The 18,423-nt window shown below is 47.7% G+C and overlaps 1 protein-coding gene across 2 annotated transcripts in view; it reads left to right on the top strand.

The window, feature by feature from the left end:
* Nucleotides 1-18,423, top strand: part of TMEM135 (transmembrane protein 135) — a 203,680-nt gene that overhangs the window by 126,180 nt on the left and 59,077 nt on the right. For both annotated transcript variants that reach the window (XM_077341408.1, XM_077341407.1), the window contains one exon: nucleotides 12,027-12,073. In XM_077341408.1, the coding sequence (XP_077197523.1) occupies nucleotides 12,027-12,073 (47 nt within the window). The remainder of the gene's footprint in view (nucleotides 1-12,026; nucleotides 12,074-18,423) is intronic.

Below are 18,423 nucleotides of genomic sequence, written 5' to 3' on the forward strand. Positions count from 1 at the left end.
GGGGAGCCCCAGCCATGGCGGCCACTGGAGATCACCAAAGGTGAGCCGGCGGCAGAGTGGCAGGGCAGCCCCCGAGGCTGCAGCCGGGGAGGAGGATGAGGAGGAGCTGCAGCCCGGTACCAACTGATCTACGGACCGAGACCGGTCTCCGGACCGGGGGTTGAGGAGCACTGTTATAAATTACCCCGTTATGGACCTAAATGACTCTACTTATGGACCTTTGATATGGACTCGTTCTGAAGAAAGCTTTTTGCCATCGCCAGCTTGGAAATTTCGTTCTGTTTATTTACCCAAAGCGGAGGTAGGCAGGGAGCCCAGGTGGAGAATTGAAGTGCAGCCCGAACCTCAACCAAATGCCTGGTGGATTAGCTCTGTTTTCCAGGCCCTTCAGAACATTGCGGCTTCTATAATGGCCCTGGTTTCTGCCAGCAGCTCGTTCACCCAGCTGGAGTTTCCAGTTCAATGCGGGTCTAAATACCCCCCCTACGCACATACACACCTCCTTATCTCTTTTCTTGTGTGGAAAAAAAGTCAATTAAACAATTATAGAAGTGAACGGGATGAAGGTCGCATGGAGCCTTTCATGCAAAGGTCAAGAAGCTCTGGTGAATTGCCTCTTGGGTATCTCCTTTCTCTCGACATGCTGCCGGAGAGCATGTGAAATACTGGACACCGTCCTGACTGCTGATCTTAAGAAGTCCAGGGAAGCTTGACAGTTCTTGCAGGGCAAGCCCCTCTTAGCCATAGGCAACAGGCACAAAAACATGCGCTCCGATTCTGCACCCACTAAAAGGGTTTCGAGATAGCTGAGAGGATGGATAAAGAGGGAGGTACTTAAGAATTTTGACTTGTGTACAAACACATTTCACGGGCATCTCTCTCTCCTCCCCCCCTCCCCCTCCCCCCTTCCCCGGCTCTTTGAAATTTAGACCCAATGAATTTTGAACCCTGCTCTTGCACGTAGTGTACTTTTCCCATTTCTCTTTTTTAAATATATGCACCCTGGAGGACGGAAGGCATCACTTTCAAGAATCATGAAACCAGTGCAGCCCTAATCCAGTGTTGTCAATCAAGTTAGGGCCTTTTACCGATTCTGGCTGCTGTCGCAGGGAATTCTTGTGCTAGAAGGGGCCTCCTGTAGCATGCACAATCACAGAATCATAGAGTTGGAAGGGGCCATACAGGCCATCTAGTCCAACCCCCTGCTCAACACAGGATCAGCCCTAAGCATCCTAAAGCATCCAAGAAAAGTGTGCATCCAACCTTTGCTTGAAGACTGCCAGTGAGGGGGAGCTCACCACCTCCTTAGGCAGCCTATTCCACTGCTGAACTACTCTGACTGTGAAAATTGTTTTCCTGATATCTAGCCTATATCGTTGTACTTGTAGTTTAAACCCATTACTGCGTGTCCTTTCCTCTGCAGCCAGCAGAAACAGCATCCTGCCCTCCTCCAAGTGACAACCTTTCAAATACTTAAAGCGGGCTATCATGACCCCTCTCAACCTCCTTTTCTCCAGGCTGAACATTCCAGGCTGAACTCAGGACTCAGACACAGTTTGTAAACAGTGGTTTCAAACTGGATCGAAAGAACAGGAACTTGGCCTCTGGGGTGAAATAGTGGGCAGCCTTCCTCAATGGCCCTGGAAGGGTTTCTTGACGGTTTTCCCAAGTGGGTGGGAGTCAATTATTCTTTATATATATTTTAAAAATCTGTTAAACATTTTCCAGGTGATATGACCATATATGATCATGCTGACCCGCCTGCCCCTCCCAAAATGGCCAACGATGGGCCTGGAGGGGGTGGGAAAGGGAGAGGCCCCAGGTGGGCATGTCCACAGTTCTGCTTCCCAACCATATTCTGCACGATTTGGCCACTTCTTGGGTTTCTTGAAGCCTGGAGAATGTAGGGTGGGTGTGTAGAGCTGACAGATGTAGGTTGGGAAAGTTTTGGAGGTGTGGGGGATAGAGCCTGGGGAGGAAAGGGCCATCCTCCATGGGGCACAAAGCCATAGGCTCCACCCTCCAAAGCAACCTTTTTCTCTAGGGAAACTGATATCTGCATTCTGGAGATGAGCAGTCACTTTAGTGGATCATCATGTCCCATCTGAAGACTGGCATTCCTATATCCAGGGAAGCTCAGGGGGCTTGGGTCATAAAAAGGCAATGTGCTTTTTCCAGTGATGACCAGCAGCCTCTTAGTGAGTTGTAGAAACAACTCCCATCTGTGGCCATAGCAATTGCATGCTTTGTTGTTCTTAGGTGCGAAGTCGTGTCCATGGACAATGATCCTCCAGGCCTTCCTGTCCTCTACCATTCCCCGGAGTCCATTTAAGTTTGCACCGCCTGCTTCAGGGACTCCATCCAGCCACCTCATTCTCTGTTGTCCCCTTCTTCTTTTGCCCTCGATCGCTCCCAGCATTAGGCTCTTCTCCAGGGAGTCCTTCCTTCTCGTGAGGTGGCCAAAGTATTTGAGTTTTGCATGCTACCACAGCGCAATTAACACAATTAACACAATGCAGAAAGGTCATTGGTTACAGCTTTTTCCTGTGCCCAAATATCCATTGGGACTGGGCTGCCTGTGGCTCTAGGCCACCTTCCACACATCCCTTCCTTCCGACAGGGCAACATCTCTGTATCATTGTAGAGCAGGGTTTTGTGAAACCCTGGGGTTTCTTGATGAGCCTGGAAGGTTTCCCCAAATGATTGGGAGTTAACTATTTTTCAGTATATCTTTTAAAATTTGTTAAACATTATTCAGACGATACAATACGACAGTATATGATATGTCCTGACTGCCCTTCCCCAAATGGCCAGTGTTGGGCCTAGAGGGGTAGGGAAGGGTTTGGGCCCCAGGTGGGCATGTCTACAGCTGTGCTTCCCAATCATATTCTGTACTTTCATGCCATTTTTGGGGTTTCTCAAAGCCTGAAGAATGTTTCAGGGGTTTCTCCATGATAATAAAAGTTGAGAGAGGCTACTTTTGAGCTTCCCTTCCGTTAAATTTCCTTCATTGTCTTGTGTGTGTGAGAATGACAACGGACATACAAAATGGACACACACTGGCAGTACTTAATACCCCAGGCTTAAGGGGCTGTGGGAGGGAAGTTATTCAACATATTGGAAGGGCAGGAGCTCAATGCCTGGCAGAAGAGCTCTATTTTGCAGGTCCTGTGGGACTGTGCTAGCGCCGTCAGGGCCCTGATCTCTTCAGGGAGCTCATTCCACCAGGTGGAGACCAGGGCCTAGTCTGCACACATAGGATAATGCACTTTCAATGTGCTTTGGCAGCTGGATTTTCCTGTGCGGAACAGGAAAATCTACTTCTAAAGTGCATTGAAAGTGCATTATCTATTGTGTGCAGACTAAGCCCAGGGCCTAGTCTGCACACAAAGGATAATGCACTTTCAATGTGCTTTGGCAGCTGGATGTTCCAGTGCAGAACAGGAAAATCTACTTCTAAAGTGCACTGAAAGTGCATTGTGCACAGGGCCTAGTCTGCACACAAAGGATAATGCACTTTCAATGTGTTTTGGCAGCTGGATTTTCCTGTGCGGAACAGGAAAATCTACTTCTAAAGTGCATTGAAAGTGGATTATCTATTGTGTGCAGACTAAGCCCAGGTCAGAGAAAGCTCTGGCCCTGGTTGAGGTCCGACGAGCTTCCTTGGGGCCAGGGATCACCAGCCATTGGAAGTGGCAGAGCGTAAGGCTCTTTGAGGGGGATAGACAGCGAGGCAGTCCCTCAGGTCCCCTTGATCACTACACCAAACTGGCTGTCTTGAGTGCACAGAAACAACTTTAAGATTCTGTATTTCTCGCTGTTTCTTCCCCTCTCCCATTTTTGTGCCTGAAGAATATGTAGAAGACTCCCCCCTCCCCACTCCCTTCCTTTTTAAGCATCCAGTCAGCGCTGAGGTGCTCGGGCCCTGTTAGTGATATCCGAAACAGCTGTTCCACGATAAACCCGAAGCAGCTGCATGGGGGCATGTGAAAGAGGAAAAAAAAAAAAATTAAGGAGAAATTTAGCCACCTCATGTTCCTAAAACTTGAGCTTGCATTCGCCACATTTTCTGCTCGGGCAGCAATTTGCAGACATTAAAATTCCTTTGTGTTGCGTATTAAAAAGCGCATACCTCAAGCAGCTAGGAAGTAATTGGTTCATTGTGGGAAAGGTCCGGGGCGAGCTTTTTGGCAACAAGCTTATTTTAGCAGCCCAGGCATCCTGCCGACGCCGAAGCCCCCATCGGGTGCCCGAGGGTAAGTGCCGGCAGTGTCCACTTTCCCACCGTTTTGAGCAGCTCCTGGGAGCTGGAGCCGGAGCAGGAGCAGGAGCAGGAGGGAAGCCACCCTCAGAGAAATAAAGAGGAGAGAGCCTATTCAGGGCCAGGGACAGATTGCCCAGGGTAGGCAGAGCCAGGAGATCTTGGAGCTTGAAAGGGACTCTCCGGAATCCTATGGTTTTCCAGGATCAGGAGGGGTTCTGGTCATTAGATCTGGTGTCCTTGCTTGAACTGTGTGGAATTCTCTCCTTCAACCAGCTTTCTAGGTAGTGACATACGGAATAGAAGCATAGAATCATAGAGTGGGAAGGGGCCATGTAGGCCATCTAGTCCAACCCCTTGCTCAACGCAGGATCAGCCCAAAGCATCCTAAAGCATCCAAGAAAAGTGTGCATCCAACCTTTGCTTGAAGACTGCCAGTGAGGGGGAGCTCACCACCTCCTTAGGCAGCCTATTTCACTGCTGAACTACTCTGACTGTGAAATTTTTTCCCCTGATATCTAGTCTATATTGTTGTACTTGTAGCTTAAACCCATTACTGCGTGTCCTCTCCTCTGCAGCCATCGGAAACAGCATCCTGTCCTCCTCCAAGTGACAACCTTTCAAATACTTAAAGAGGGCTATCATGTCCCCTCTCAACCTCCTTTTCTCCAGGCTGAACATTCCCAAGTCCCTCAACCTATCTTCATAGTGCTTAGCCCCAGATCAAGGAAATGACGCTTGACTTACAAGATTCCTAGGATGGCCATTTTGTTGTCCTTTCTGGTGCTACTGGGCTGGAATTTTGTTCTGTTACTATAGACTAGTAGTTCCGTTGGCTCCAATTTAAAGGAGATTCTAAGTTTTGACCTGGTACCTAAAATCTGAAGAAGGAAGGTTGGTTTTTATCCTGTTTTTCTCTACCCTAAGGAGTCTCAAAGTCTTTCCCTTCCTCTCCCCACCACAAGCACCTTGTGAGGGAGGTGGGGCTGGGAAAGTTCTGAGAGAACCATGAGTGGCCGAAGATCACCGATCTCACTTCATGTGGAGGAAGGGGGATGAAACATCAGATAAAATAACTAACATTTAAAGCAGGGGTAGTCAAATTGCGGCCCTCCAGATGCCCATGGACTACAACCCTGCGAATGCTGGCAGGGTCTCATGGGAATTGTAGTCCATGGAGGGCTGCAGTTTGACTGCCCCTGCTTTAAAGTATAACTTGTAACGTTGCATTCAAGGTCTCAGCCAACTTCCGTTAGCAATTGTCGTTCTATTCGCTTTTTATTCTCTTTAACGCGGACATATTTATTGTACACAGTATGTTTCCCGTGCAATTCATTCTCAATAAATACAAACAAATCTGAATTATAGAATCTTAGAATCATAGAATCATAGAATTGGAAGGGGCCATACAGGCCATCTAGTCCAACCCCCTGCTCAACGCAGGATCAGCCCTAAGCATCCTAAAGCAGAATTGCCATCCCGTCCCCCCCCCCAATTGCCATCCCATCCCCCCCAATTTCTCTCTGTTACCCGTTTTCATTACGCTGCGTGTTGATTCGCTCTCACCCTTTGCCTGTAAGTATGAAATGACTCCTTCCATCCCATGACTTTGTATCCAAGGGAGCGTGCCTGCCCATGAAAACTCATCCCTTGAAGAAAGCTTGGTTGGTCTTCAAGGTGCCCCCCTGGACTTTAAATTGGTTCTGCTTCATTTGTCGGTGTGCCTGTCCCTAATGAAACCGTGTAGAAAAATCGAGCAGCGTTAAAGCAACCCCCCAAAATATCCGTCACTGGTTGAAGATACAGTTGCAGCCCACTCCAAGGGGTGTTTGCTCAGAAATAAGACCCTACTGTGTTCCATGCGACCGACCGACTCCCAGGTAAATTCAGGCAGGGTTGGAGTCTCAGCCTTCCTAGTGGCTGAGGCTGTTTGTACAGCTGGAAGATGTCAAGTCCTGCTCCATTTGTTGACCTCCTGACATCAATCAACTCTGAATGGGTCATGGCAAGGAAAAGGCTGGAGTAGAATTCCAACAGAGTGTAGGTTAATTTAAAGCTTCGGTTTCCTCTGAAAACACAGCAATGCTTGTAGATGCTGCAAACTACATTGGTCTTTGTTTTCGGGAGGGGGCAGGGAAAGCTTGACGTTTTCCTAAGAGAAATTATTCAAGCAAAGCCCCTGTCCTTCTTTTTTAGCTTCGCTTTCAGTTATCCACTTACCAACTGTGTCTGGATGCAATTATATTATTGGGATTTTTTTTTTAAAAACTGAGAGTTCGGGATTATAATGTAGGCAGATTTAACACAGTGGGTTTTTCTCGTGTCTAATAGCTATGAGTTAACTGTGACTTGATCTCACTTTCTGCCAATGGATTGCTTTTTGCTTGCTGTACCTCCTTGGCCACCAGAAAGGGGTGTTTTAAAACCTGATATGAAGGGCAATATCAGACACCCTTAAGACCAACAAAGTTGTATTTGTTGTATGTACAAAGTTGTATCAGCCTCACCCACCCCACAGGGTGTCTGTTGTGGGGAGAGGAATGGGAAGGCGACTGTAAGCCGCTTTGAGCCACCTTCGGGTAGGGAAAAGCGGCATATAAGAACCAACTCTTCTTCTTCTTCTTCTTGTTACATTACATTACAGTACTATGGGCCACTATGGGCAGCTATGTGTATCCCAACTGAAGTGCACCCGGCGTATAGGACGACCCCCCCACTTGGAGGCATGTTTTTCAGGGGGGGAAAGTAGCCTTATACGCCAGCAACTACTGTAAGTTCAGGTGGGCTGGTCTTCCACGGAGGCCATTTGGGACAGCCGATATCTGCTGTAATTCAGCTGCAGATCTTGGGATCTGAAGAATGAGCATCAGAAGTCTTGCCACACTAAATGAACTGTATCTGGGCCCAGTAGCATATCAGACACCAAAATGGGGGGTGGTGGTAGTTAGCTTTGGGGAATAAAGACTCCCTTTAACAGAGACGCCAAAAATCTTGTCGTGCTCTAACACGCTATAGGGCTGTAGACCAATGTAAGTCCCCTCTGAAACAACTATAAAAAGGGGCCTGTTACCTTTGGAATAAGACCAGGATCCAACTGTGCAGCGCGTCCCGCATGTGTCATGCGAGGTAAGAAGGAGTCGAGCGTCCGACAATCACAACAGCGAAGGTCTTTATTAGCAAAGCTGTTTGTGTCTTCTTGGCTCTCCCTGCTGGTTTAATTTCTCCCCTGCTGATCCTGGAGCAGATTCGCTTCCTGCAGCTTCCTCTACACCAGCCTTTTCCCACCTCTTGACCATGGAGGAGCCTCTGAAATATTTTTCAGGCTTTGAGGAACCCTGGAAGTGGTGACATGCCCGTTCAGAGAAGGGGGCGCTGAAGTAAGATGTAGGAGTCAGCTAATCAATCGTCAGATCGTTTACCATTTCCATTGTGGAGAGAGAATCTAGGCCAGAAGAAGAAGTAGTAGTAGTAGTAGTTCTTATATGCTGCTTTTCCCTATCAGAGGGAGTCTCAAACCGGCTTCCAGTCGCCTTCCCTTTCCTCTCCCCACAACAGACACCCTGTGAGGCGGGTGAGGCTGAGAGAGCCCTGATATTACTGAAGAAGAAGAAGAGTTGGTTCTTATGTGCCACTTTTTTCTACCCGAAGGAAGCTCAAAGTGGCTTACAGTCGCCTTCCCTTTCCTCTCCCCACAGTAGAAACCCTGTGAGGTGGATGAGCCTGAGAGAGCCCTGATATTGCTGCTTGGTCAGAGCAGCTTTATCAGTGCTGTGGCGAGCCCAAGATCACCCAGCTGGCTGCATGTGGAAGCAGAGCGGGGAATCAAACCCAGCTCACCAGATTAGAAGTCAGCGCTGCTAACCACAACACCAAGCTGGCTTTCTTTAGATCCCAGCTATTCTCTTTCATTGTGAAGTTGCTACTGGAAGCCTGCATAGTGATAAGTGGGAAAATGTAGACACATAAAGGGGCTCAACCATTGCCTCTTTCTGTCCCTGAGAAAATCTGGTGCGATCCAGTGGTCCTAGCTGCTTAAACCGACTTTAAGTAGCTGCATCCAAAGTTTGGTCTCGGCGTTCAACTGACTAGAAAGTCCATGAATATAATACTCTCCTAGACAATGGCAGCGATCTTTTTTTTTTCCTGACCTCTTAATCGTCCTACAACGAGGTTACCTAGGGGGTTGTGATGCCTTTGCGGTGCACAGTACTCCGTGTCCAAGCCAAGTACCCTGCCGAGAAGAGTTTGTTTTGTGGAGGTGGTAAACATCAAAGGTTAGCTTGTGAACACCCTTGTACCTGCAGGTGACCTCGAGGACTGTACAGGCATTCAAAATTGTTCCTTGCTTCTTGCGCGGCCTATGCAAACAATACCAATGACACCGTCTGCAGCTTTTTGGGTGGTTACCTACATCTGAACCGGCTCCTATGTCTTAAAAAAAAATCTCTCTGGCGCGAGTCTGTTCTAGGCGCGGCCTTTATCTGATCACCGTCTCCTCAATCGGCTGTTCGCCATCCAAAAGACCTTGTAGCAAGTTGGGCGGCTGCCAGCGACACCCGCTGCTGGAAAAAAATAAAATCATTAACTCGACCCGACGTGCTGAGATGCAACCGAGGCCGCATGTTTTGGAAATTGTGTTTGGACCCGTTCCAGTAGGTAGCAATGGAAACACGCGGAGAAGACAGCAGGGAGTCACCCACCCCGTTTGCGTGTGCCACTGTGGTTTCGTTAAGGGCTGAGACAAGAGCGTAAGCCCCAAACATGGATACTTCCATAGACTGGCTGATTATCATTAGATCCAAAACCTGGCAGATACCGTGTTTCCCCCAAAATAAGACCTACTCCGAAAGTAAGACCTAGCGGTACTATTTAATGCACCGGTAGAATAAGCCCTCCTCTGAAAATTAGACCTACCTCCAACTCTATGATTCTAAGATTCTATGATTCTAATTGGTCCTTAGAGCCAGGGCCGGCCTTAGGGGTGTTCTTGTAGGGGTGTTTGCGGTCATACAGGGTGCAGGGCCAGCCGAAATTCAGATCTGCAGCACACATATATGCTGTGCTGCTGTGCTGCTGGTCTCCCTGCTGACAGCGATACTCACTGCAGTGCCCTGCCCCTGCTCACTCAGCCTCTGTCAGCTCCGCCTACAATCCCAGCATCCCCCGACTTGGCATAAGCTGTGCCCTGCACCTAAGGTATAATTTATTTATTTGTAGTTGGATTTATATACCACCGTTCGCCAAAAGGTCTCACGGCGGTTCACAATCTTTAAACAGCCCCGTGGTGCAGAGCGCCACAGACCGAATAAAGCACTAAGGGTACTGTGGGAGGAGTTAGGGCGGGCCCTGTCCGTGATAAAAACTCGGAGGGGCCTATCAGCCCCTCTGAGTGTCCATCCCGCCCCAAGCAGGCATTGCCTGCTTCACCCACACAGACAGCCATGGGTGAGCGCTGGGCCGCGCCGCCTTCTCCCGGCCGTCATAGATGCGGCGAAGCCGCTCCGCCGGCCGCGAGAAGGCTCCAGAGAGCCTCGGGTGGGGGGTGGCCCTGCTCCCACACAATCTAGCGCCCATTTCATTCCTCAGTGAAATGGGCTTTAGATCTAGTAAAATATAAAATCAAAATAAAATCCCATAAAATCCCATAAATACCCCATTATTACAATAAAAAGATGGCGTTCTATTCTATAACTCTCCCACTTTCCCCGCTTGTTCAGAGAGAGGTCGGGCATTAATTCTGTAAGAGAGAGGGGAGAGAAAGACTGGCCGATGGATTAGGCATCTTGGATGGAACCCGGGCTCTGCCCTGGCCTCAACCCTATGCCTGGCGGAAGAGCTCCATCTTACAGGCCCTGCGGAAAGCTGGTAGTTCCGACAGGGCCCTTAGCTCCTCCGGGAGCTCATTTCACCAAGTTGGGGCCAGGACCAAAAAGGCTTTAATGGGGTTCCGGGGTGGGGTGGGGGGACTGTAACAAATGTAACATTTTTGGGGGACATCAACAAGTATAAGACCTACCTGAAAATAAGTCCTAGTGCATTTTTTAAAACCTAAAATTAATATAAGACACAGTCTTATTTTCGGGGAAACACGGTGGTTCAAATATGCATTGTTTGAGGCTGAGGGTCCGTGTGGCAGGAAGCTCCAGAGGTTCAGCTTGGATGTTTCGCACACACTTCTGGGTGATCACTCAATATTTACCCTATGCTGTGTCTGCTGCTAATCCTTTCTTAGGACGAGAATTCACAACCAGTACTTTTTGCTGTTGTCAGCAACATTAGGCTCATCTTAATTTCTCTGCTGCTTCCCCTGTTGACATATCACATGTTCCCTTACTAGCAGTCTGTTTGAAGTTCAGGAAGAAATATCCGGATTGGCTGCAAGGGTGTGCTGGTTGCATAGAATCATAGAATCATAGAGTTGGAAGGGGCCATACAGGCCATCTAGTCCAACCCCCTGCTCAACGCAGGATCAGCCCAAAGCATCCTAAAGCATCCAAGAAAAGTGTGTATCCAACCTTTGCTTGAAGACTGCCAGTGATCTTGAATCTGCATCTCGGTTCTTGGTCCCTTAGAAGTTCTTCTGGCCCTTTATAGCACACCCAAGGAAATGCCGATCACCATTTTGGGATGGGGAGGCAAAATTCTTTCAGGCCAGACTGGCCAGGGATTCTGGGATTTTTTTGGGGGGGGGGGCATCATCTGGCCATGGAATTGGGGTCACTGTGGGTGGGCAGGTAGTTGTAAATTTTCTGCATTCTGCAGGGAGTTGGACTAGATGACCCTGGAGGTCCCTTCCAACTCTATGATTGTATGATTCTAGCGTTGCACACTTCTAGCACCTGCCCCCTTCCCCAATATGTCTCATCCTTCACCTTGTACATGTTATCCTCTTGGTGTGCCCCCAGGGCATCCCTGCATTGCTTTACTGCTGTTTATTTAGGGGCAGGAACAAGCCCAAACTAAAGAAGAAAGTCTGTGAACAACTAGGCTTGTCACACAAAACAAATATTTAATGCAGTAAATGAAATTAGAAATACATTCACCAGCCTATGACATGAACCATAGTAAACCCATTCGTACAAAAAACAGTTGTGGTAAAACTGCCGTCCCAAAAAATAAGTGTATATTTTGGACAAAGTTAACCTGGAGGACTTATCTGAGAAAAGGAGGTTGAGAGGGGACATGATGGCCCTCTTTAAGTATTTGAAAGGTTGTCACTTGGAGGAGGGCAGGATGCTGTTTCTGCTGGCTGCAGAGGAGAGGACACGCAGTAATGGGTTTAAACTTCAAGTACAACGATATAGGCTAGAATGTTCACAGTCAGAGTAGTTCAGCAGTGGAATAGGCTGCCTAAGGAGGTGGTGAGCTCCCCCTCACTGGCAGTCTTCAAGCAAAGGTTGGATGCACACTTTTCTGGTATGCTTTATCCGAGCCCGTCCATATAAAGAAACACCGTTAGTTTCTTGTGGAAACATACCCACAAGCAAACGAAACCAATAGGCAAAAAGTGGTATCTTCTTGGAATTTATTAAATGCAGTCCTAGGTTATTTAAATGCTTTTGCAGCAAGAACGGGCTCCTGGGTATTCAACCCCGCTTTCTGTTTCTTCTTCAGCGGTTGAAATAACAGTCTTAATATAAAGATTTAACATCACCGATTGAAGAAGGGACACCTTTACTGAAGAGCTAATTTTAGTTTATTTACACTTGTGAACAGTTGTTGGTATCCTCTTTTTACATGCTGTTCTTTTTCTTCTTCTTCATAGGTCCTTTTGTTCTGCATCACATCTGCGCTGTTTATGTTCTTTTTCAGGTATGTTGCCTATATCCCCCCCCCACACACACACACACTTTATATTACAAGATTAGGTGGTATTGAAAGTGTCTTCAAAATCCTGAATTGGACTTGTGGCTGAACAGAAAATTTTAAAATATTCATGAAATCTTCTGAAATGGCCTGATTAATAATTTCATTTTGTTTCAATAAACACCCTGTCAATGTGTTACTGTAGACCAGTGGTTCTCAACCAGCTTGGCTGCGGGGGGGGGGGGGGCACCATCTACACAACAGCCTTGCGGGGTAGATCGAGATAGAGCGTTCATCTGTCTGGAGCAGCGGAAAAGAGTGAGATCGGCATGGTGGGATAAGAGGCAGAACTGAACTGAGAAACCCCAGGAAAAAACCAATTTATATACAATCCTGAACAATGGCTCTTCATGCCATTGGTCAGCTTCGGTTTAATTTCTGTGAAAGAACCTTTGCATAATTTTATGGTTGGGGGTCACCACGACATGAGGAACTGTATTAAAGGGTCGCGGCATTAGCAAGGTTGAGAACCACTGCTTTAGACTCATGTGCAGCCTGCCTGTATGTGCAAACATCTATTTTTTAGACCAAGCCCTATGAAGATAGGTTGAGGGACTTGGGAATGTTCAGCCTGGAGAAAAGGAGGTTGAGAGGGGACAGGATAGCCCTCTTTAAGTATTTGAAAGGTTGTCACTTGGAGGAGGGCAGGAGGCTGTTTCTGCTGGCTGCAGAGGAGAGGACACGCAGTAATGGGTTTAAACTTCAAGTACAACGATATAGGCTAGAAATCAGGAAAAAAATTTTCACAGTCAGAGTAGTTCAGCAGTGGAATAGGCTGCCTAAGGAGGTGGTGAGCTCCCCCTCACTGGCAGTCTTCAAGCAAAGGTTGGATGCACACTTTTCTTGGATGCTTTAGGATGCTTTGGGCTGATCCTGCGTTGAGCAGGGGGTTGGACTAGATGGCCTGTGTGGCCCCTTCCAACTCTATGATTCTATGATTCTATGATTTGTAAGGAAGTGCCAACACATGATTGAAATCAGGAATTAGTACCTGGATAAATGTGGATATTGTATTGTGTATTCAGTTCCAGTAGTAGAAGAAAGGTGGGCTTTTATACCCGGTTTCTTACTACCTGACGGAGTCCCAAAGCAGCTCACGGTCGCCTTCCCTTTCCTCTCCCCACAACAGACTCTCTGTGAGGGAGGTGAGGCTGAGAGAGCTCTGATGGGGCTGTTCTGTGAGAATGTTACCCAAATTGCTGGGGAATCATAAATATAGCAAGAGGCTGGGTAACACAGGATCTTTTACTACCAATTTTTACGGGCTCCTTTCCCTGGAAGAAACCCTTCTTAAACAAAGAAGGCAGTTAAGCTTACACTCAGGGGATTTATTTGGGGAAAATATCAGGATTACATTCAAAACACAGACAGAAGCAAAAACATAATACACTAAGTTCTACAGGAGGACAAGTTACACTAAGTTCTACAGGGGGGACAAGATAACTGCACCTTTTTTGGATCCAAGCAGCCAAGACACAGGGTTGACGACATCAGGGGGCGGACAGGATGCTGGGTGTGGACAACAACACACACACATACACTGGGGTGTGCGCAAGGCTTGATATAATGTTTGAAATTCCCAGGCCATCCCCAGGGACTGCCCACTAGGAGGTACGTGATTGATGATTGGTCTCTGATAATATGAGTACCTGATAGGTGAGTTTGAACTGTGAGGTCACTAGAGTGGGAGGTGTGGAGTAATCTCATCAAGTAGAACAATACCTTGGCTAGGTTTAATGTGTCGCTAATGACCCTGTCTTTGTTTTATCAGGAAGGACTGGGGGAAGACATTTGGGGATAAGAGATGCTGCTAGGTAGAAGTTACACTGGGCAAGAGAGACAAAAGAAGTTGCAGTTAGTACCTTGAAGGGATATTCCTTTCCTGTAGATAGTCTAATGGTCTTTGGCTGGGGGAGGGGTGTGTGATTTAGATAACATGCACATTTAGCTCAGTCAGTTGGGCAAGGAGGAAATGTAAGAAATCTAGTGAAGCCCAAACAAGACGGAGACCTGGCTTGGCTTCTTAGGTTTCTTGAGGGGCCCTACTGACTCCATAGTCAGTCTCTGCCAGGCTGGTTTCTGTGTGTACCAACCTGAGTCCAGTCATGGGCTTCTGTGCATGAAGGTGTCTCTGTGTGAGGCACCCTTCCATTAGGGGCTACCTTTAGGGTAACAAGAACAGCACTATCAGTCCTGTGAAGAGGCCAAGGTCACCCAGCTGGCTGCACGTGGAGGAGTGGGGAATCGAACACAGCATGCCAGATTAGAAGCTGTGACTCCAACCATTACACCGCCTGACTATGACATGAGCATCATTATAACACATATACAGAGAACAAAGAGAACGTTATACACAGAGTGTATGTACATTTCACTGTAACTTGTGAATGGGGCTCAAAATAATACCTAGTATTATTTCTGGACCTTGACATGCCACTGAGGTTTGAAACCTTATATGAGTTCTGAAAAGCAAAATAAGAGCTTCTAAATACATCTGGAGTTAGGAAAAATTATCAGAAGACGCATCCTTAACAATATTTTGCTCCCTTATATATTTGGGAAACAGCCTCCTGGGAGGAGACTGTCCGGGGCCCTGTCTGTCCAGGTCCACCCTGATTGGCCCTCCCCCTCCAGCTCCCTCCCTCCCTCCTTGCCTGCTAGAAGCTTGTGGCTACGGCCTCCATTGTCACCCACGAGGAGAGAGGCAGCGGCAGGGCTTGGCGGCCCGCAAGTACGCTCCTCCTGGGAGGGAGCCCGGGGTGGGGAGTTTAGAGCTTCCCTGCGGGCCACAAAGCCCTATCACCACTGCCAGGAGGAGGGCTTCCTGAGCCTTCTGCAGCAGCGCCACTGCCGGTGGGGCCGCGCATAGCCTCTCACGCCCTCCTGCCTGCCACCCCTTTCAAAGCCCATTTTTAAGATGGGCTTTGATACTAGTATAGTATAAAGTGCTTTTTGCAGGAGTCCCTTCTTAGAGAATGTTATGTTTTACTTGCGCAGATGGAACTTGGGTTTAGCTCCTGTTTCCTGCCTTAATTACCTTGGCAAAAAAATTCAGGGAAGAAAAAGAAGGTCCTGCACCTTACAGGTTGGCGAAAGGAGGCAAGAGCTAATAAACAAAGGGATAAATTGGATTATTCCTGTAGGTTAGATCTGTCCCCGTCCGCACCCACCACAGTCAGTGGAAATGTTGTGAATTTCAGACAGGCCGGGAAACATGTGGTTGTGGGGACTAGAAAGGATTCCGATTTTCCTGCCTGCACTTGTCAGGATGTTCGGAGGTCATGTAGGACTTGTCTTGGAGCTGTGGGAATCTGCTGTCTTTCTGTTGCTGTCTTTCTGCTTTTCGAAAACACTATGCTCATGTCCTTCTGTCAAAATATTGACTTATGCAGGAAACCGACTCTGCCTTGCTTAGCTGCTCTCCACCATAATACAGCTCGGAACTGCAGATTATCATGGCAAATGGGGTTTTCCCAAACCCATTTGAGAAATTAGCATGCGAGGCGGGGGAGGAGGCCCTCTTTGAGGGTCGGCAAACTCTTATCCCACACACCTACAAATTCATCACTGGTAATGCCTCCAAGAGCCAGCTTGCTGCAGCGGTTAAGAGCGGTGGCTTCTAGCCTGGACAACCAGAGCTCTCTCAGCCTCACCTCCCTCACAGGGTGTCTGATGTGGGGAGAGGGAGGGAAAGCGAGTGTGAGCCACTTTGAGACTCCTTTGGGTAGAGAAAAGTGGCATATAAGAACCAACTCTTCTTCTTCTTCAGTAATATCAGGGCTCTCTCAGCCTCCCCTCCCTCACAGGGTGTCTGTTGTGGGGAATCATAGAATCCTAGAGTTGGAAGGGGCCATACAGGCCATCTAGCCCAACCCCCTGCTCAACGCAGGATTAGCCCAAAGCATCCTAAAGCATCCAAGAAAAGTGTGTATCCAAGCTTTGCTTGAAGACTGCCAGTGAGGAAGGGTAGGCAATTGTAAGCGCTTTGAGACTCCTTTGAGTAGTAAAAAGTGGGGTATAACCAGCTCTTCTTCTTCTTCTTCTTCTTCTTCTTCTTCTTCTTCTTCTTCTTCTTCTTCTTCTTCTTCTTTGGTTGGTCCCCTCCTCTGCAGTCCAGATTTCCTTCTGATTTTGAAGGAAATTGTGAGGGATCGTATCCCCTGTTGAAGTGGGGGGACAATGTATAGGGAAGGAATTATGGGTGGGGAAAAGTATAAGCAATCTCCCGGTTCTCCTCTTTAGAAATATATGGATGGGGATTCTTTGTGTTCTCATAATGTGTAGCTACTCCTACAGACCGAGAGTCTGCATTGGGCTGCTATAAACTCCTAGATCTTGGGAGGATGCCAGTGGAAATCTTCTGGGCCGTGACATCGGGCCATCTGAGCTGAGCCTATTCCCTTCTTGTCCTCAACAATCCTCTCCTAATACGTACTGCAAAGGAAAATCAAAACCAGAATTTCTTTTCCTCCCGAGGAAGCTTTCCTGCCACGTCTAATATCCTTTGACGAACCCCAGAACTTACTTTGGAAATGAGGGCCCAATGTCAGGGTCTTTTACCAGATGGATTCGGAGAGGCAACCGTTGCGCTTTGTGAAGTGTAACACTCTACGTTGTGAAGTGTAATACTCTACACAGGCAGTGTGATGCAGCGGTAAAAAAGGCGAATGCCATTTTGGGCTGTATCAACAGGGGCATCACATCAAAATCACAAGATGTCATAGTCCCATTGTATACGGCACTGGTCAGACCACACCTGGAGTACTGTGTACAGTTCTGGAGGCCTCACTTCAAGAAGGACGTAGATAAAATTGAAAGGGTACAGAGGAGAGCGACGAAGATGATCTGGGGCCAAGGGACCAAGCCCTATGAAGATAGGTTGAGGGACTTGGGAATGTTCAGCCTGGAGAAAAGGAGGTTGAGAGGGGACATGATAGCCCTCTTTAAGTATTTGAAAGGCTGTCACTTGGAGGAGGGCAGGATGCTGTTTCTGTTGGCTGCAGAGGAGAGGACACGCAGTAATGGGTTTAAACTTCAAGTACAACAATATAGGCTAGATATCAGGGAAAAAAATTTCACAGTCAGAGTAGTTCAGCAGTGGAATAGGCTGCCTAAGGAGGTGGTGAGCTCCCCCTCACTGGCAGTCTTCAAGCAAAGGTTGGATACACACTTTTCTTGGATGCTTTAGGATGCTTTGGGCTGATCCTGCGTTGAGCGGGGGGTTGGACTAGATGGCCTCTATGGCCCCTTCCAACTCTATGATTCTATGATTCTATTCTGTGATTCTAGTACATAACTAGGTGATCTTGGCCAGTGTTGGAATGCTTGGACTTTGGGCCTTACGGGTGATCTACTCAGGTGGCTTGTGGTGACTCACAGCATAATACGTTTTGATGCCTTGTGAAAACATGAAAGAGATGCAAGGAAATAATTACGGGAAACTGACCCTAGAAGACTCAGTGTATGTAAATCTATGCTGAAAGTTGGCGGTGGCTTTCCACCATTAGTTCCTATGTCTGGGAACACCGATGAGCAAAAGTGTATTCATAGAATCATAGAATCATAGAACCGGTGTATACACAGTTATGCCTCCCAAGCTATTCTGCACGGTGGTGCCACTTCTGGCATTTCTTGAAGCCTGAAGAATATTTCAGGGGTTTGTCAACTGTTAAAAAGGGCTGATCTAGATTCACACTTTGTTGAATACCATTTAACAGTCTCTAGACCCGAAGCTAAAGAGCCTCTTGTGGCGCAGAGTGGTAAGGCAGCAGACATGCAGTCTGAAAGCTCTGCCCATGAGGCTGGGAGTTCGATCCCAGCAGCCGGCTCAAGGTTGACTCAGCCTTCCATCCTTCCGAGGTCGGTAAAATGAGTACCCAGCTTGCTGCTGGGGGGTAAATGGTAATGACTGGGGAAGGGAATGGCAAAATACCCCATATTGAGTCTGCCATGAAAACGCTGGAGGGCGTCACCCCAAAGGTCAGACATGACCCGGTGCTTGCACAGGGGATACCTTTACCTTTACCTTTTAGACCCAAATCTAAACGGTACAATCTAGAAAGTTGTGCAGTCCTCCAAAGCGGAGTCACTCCAGTCTAAACGCCTTGATTTCAATAGATGTAAACCGGAGTAGCTCTGCATAGGGTACCACTGTTGAGATGCCCCAAAACTCTTGGGCTCACTGCTGCCTGCTTTCCCTAAATTGTTTCATTATGTCTACAATTTCTTTTTTGTAACTTTGTTAACTTCTGGAGTCAAAAAGCTTTTCTGCACAAAGTGTCAGTAGCTGCCTGAAT

The sequence above is a fragment of the Paroedura picta genome, chromosome 6 (assembly GCF_049243985.1).
Source record: "Paroedura picta isolate Pp20150507F chromosome 6, Ppicta_v3.0, whole genome shotgun sequence".
Classification (NCBI taxonomy): Eukaryota; Metazoa; Chordata; class Lepidosauria; order Squamata; family Gekkonidae; genus Paroedura; species Paroedura picta.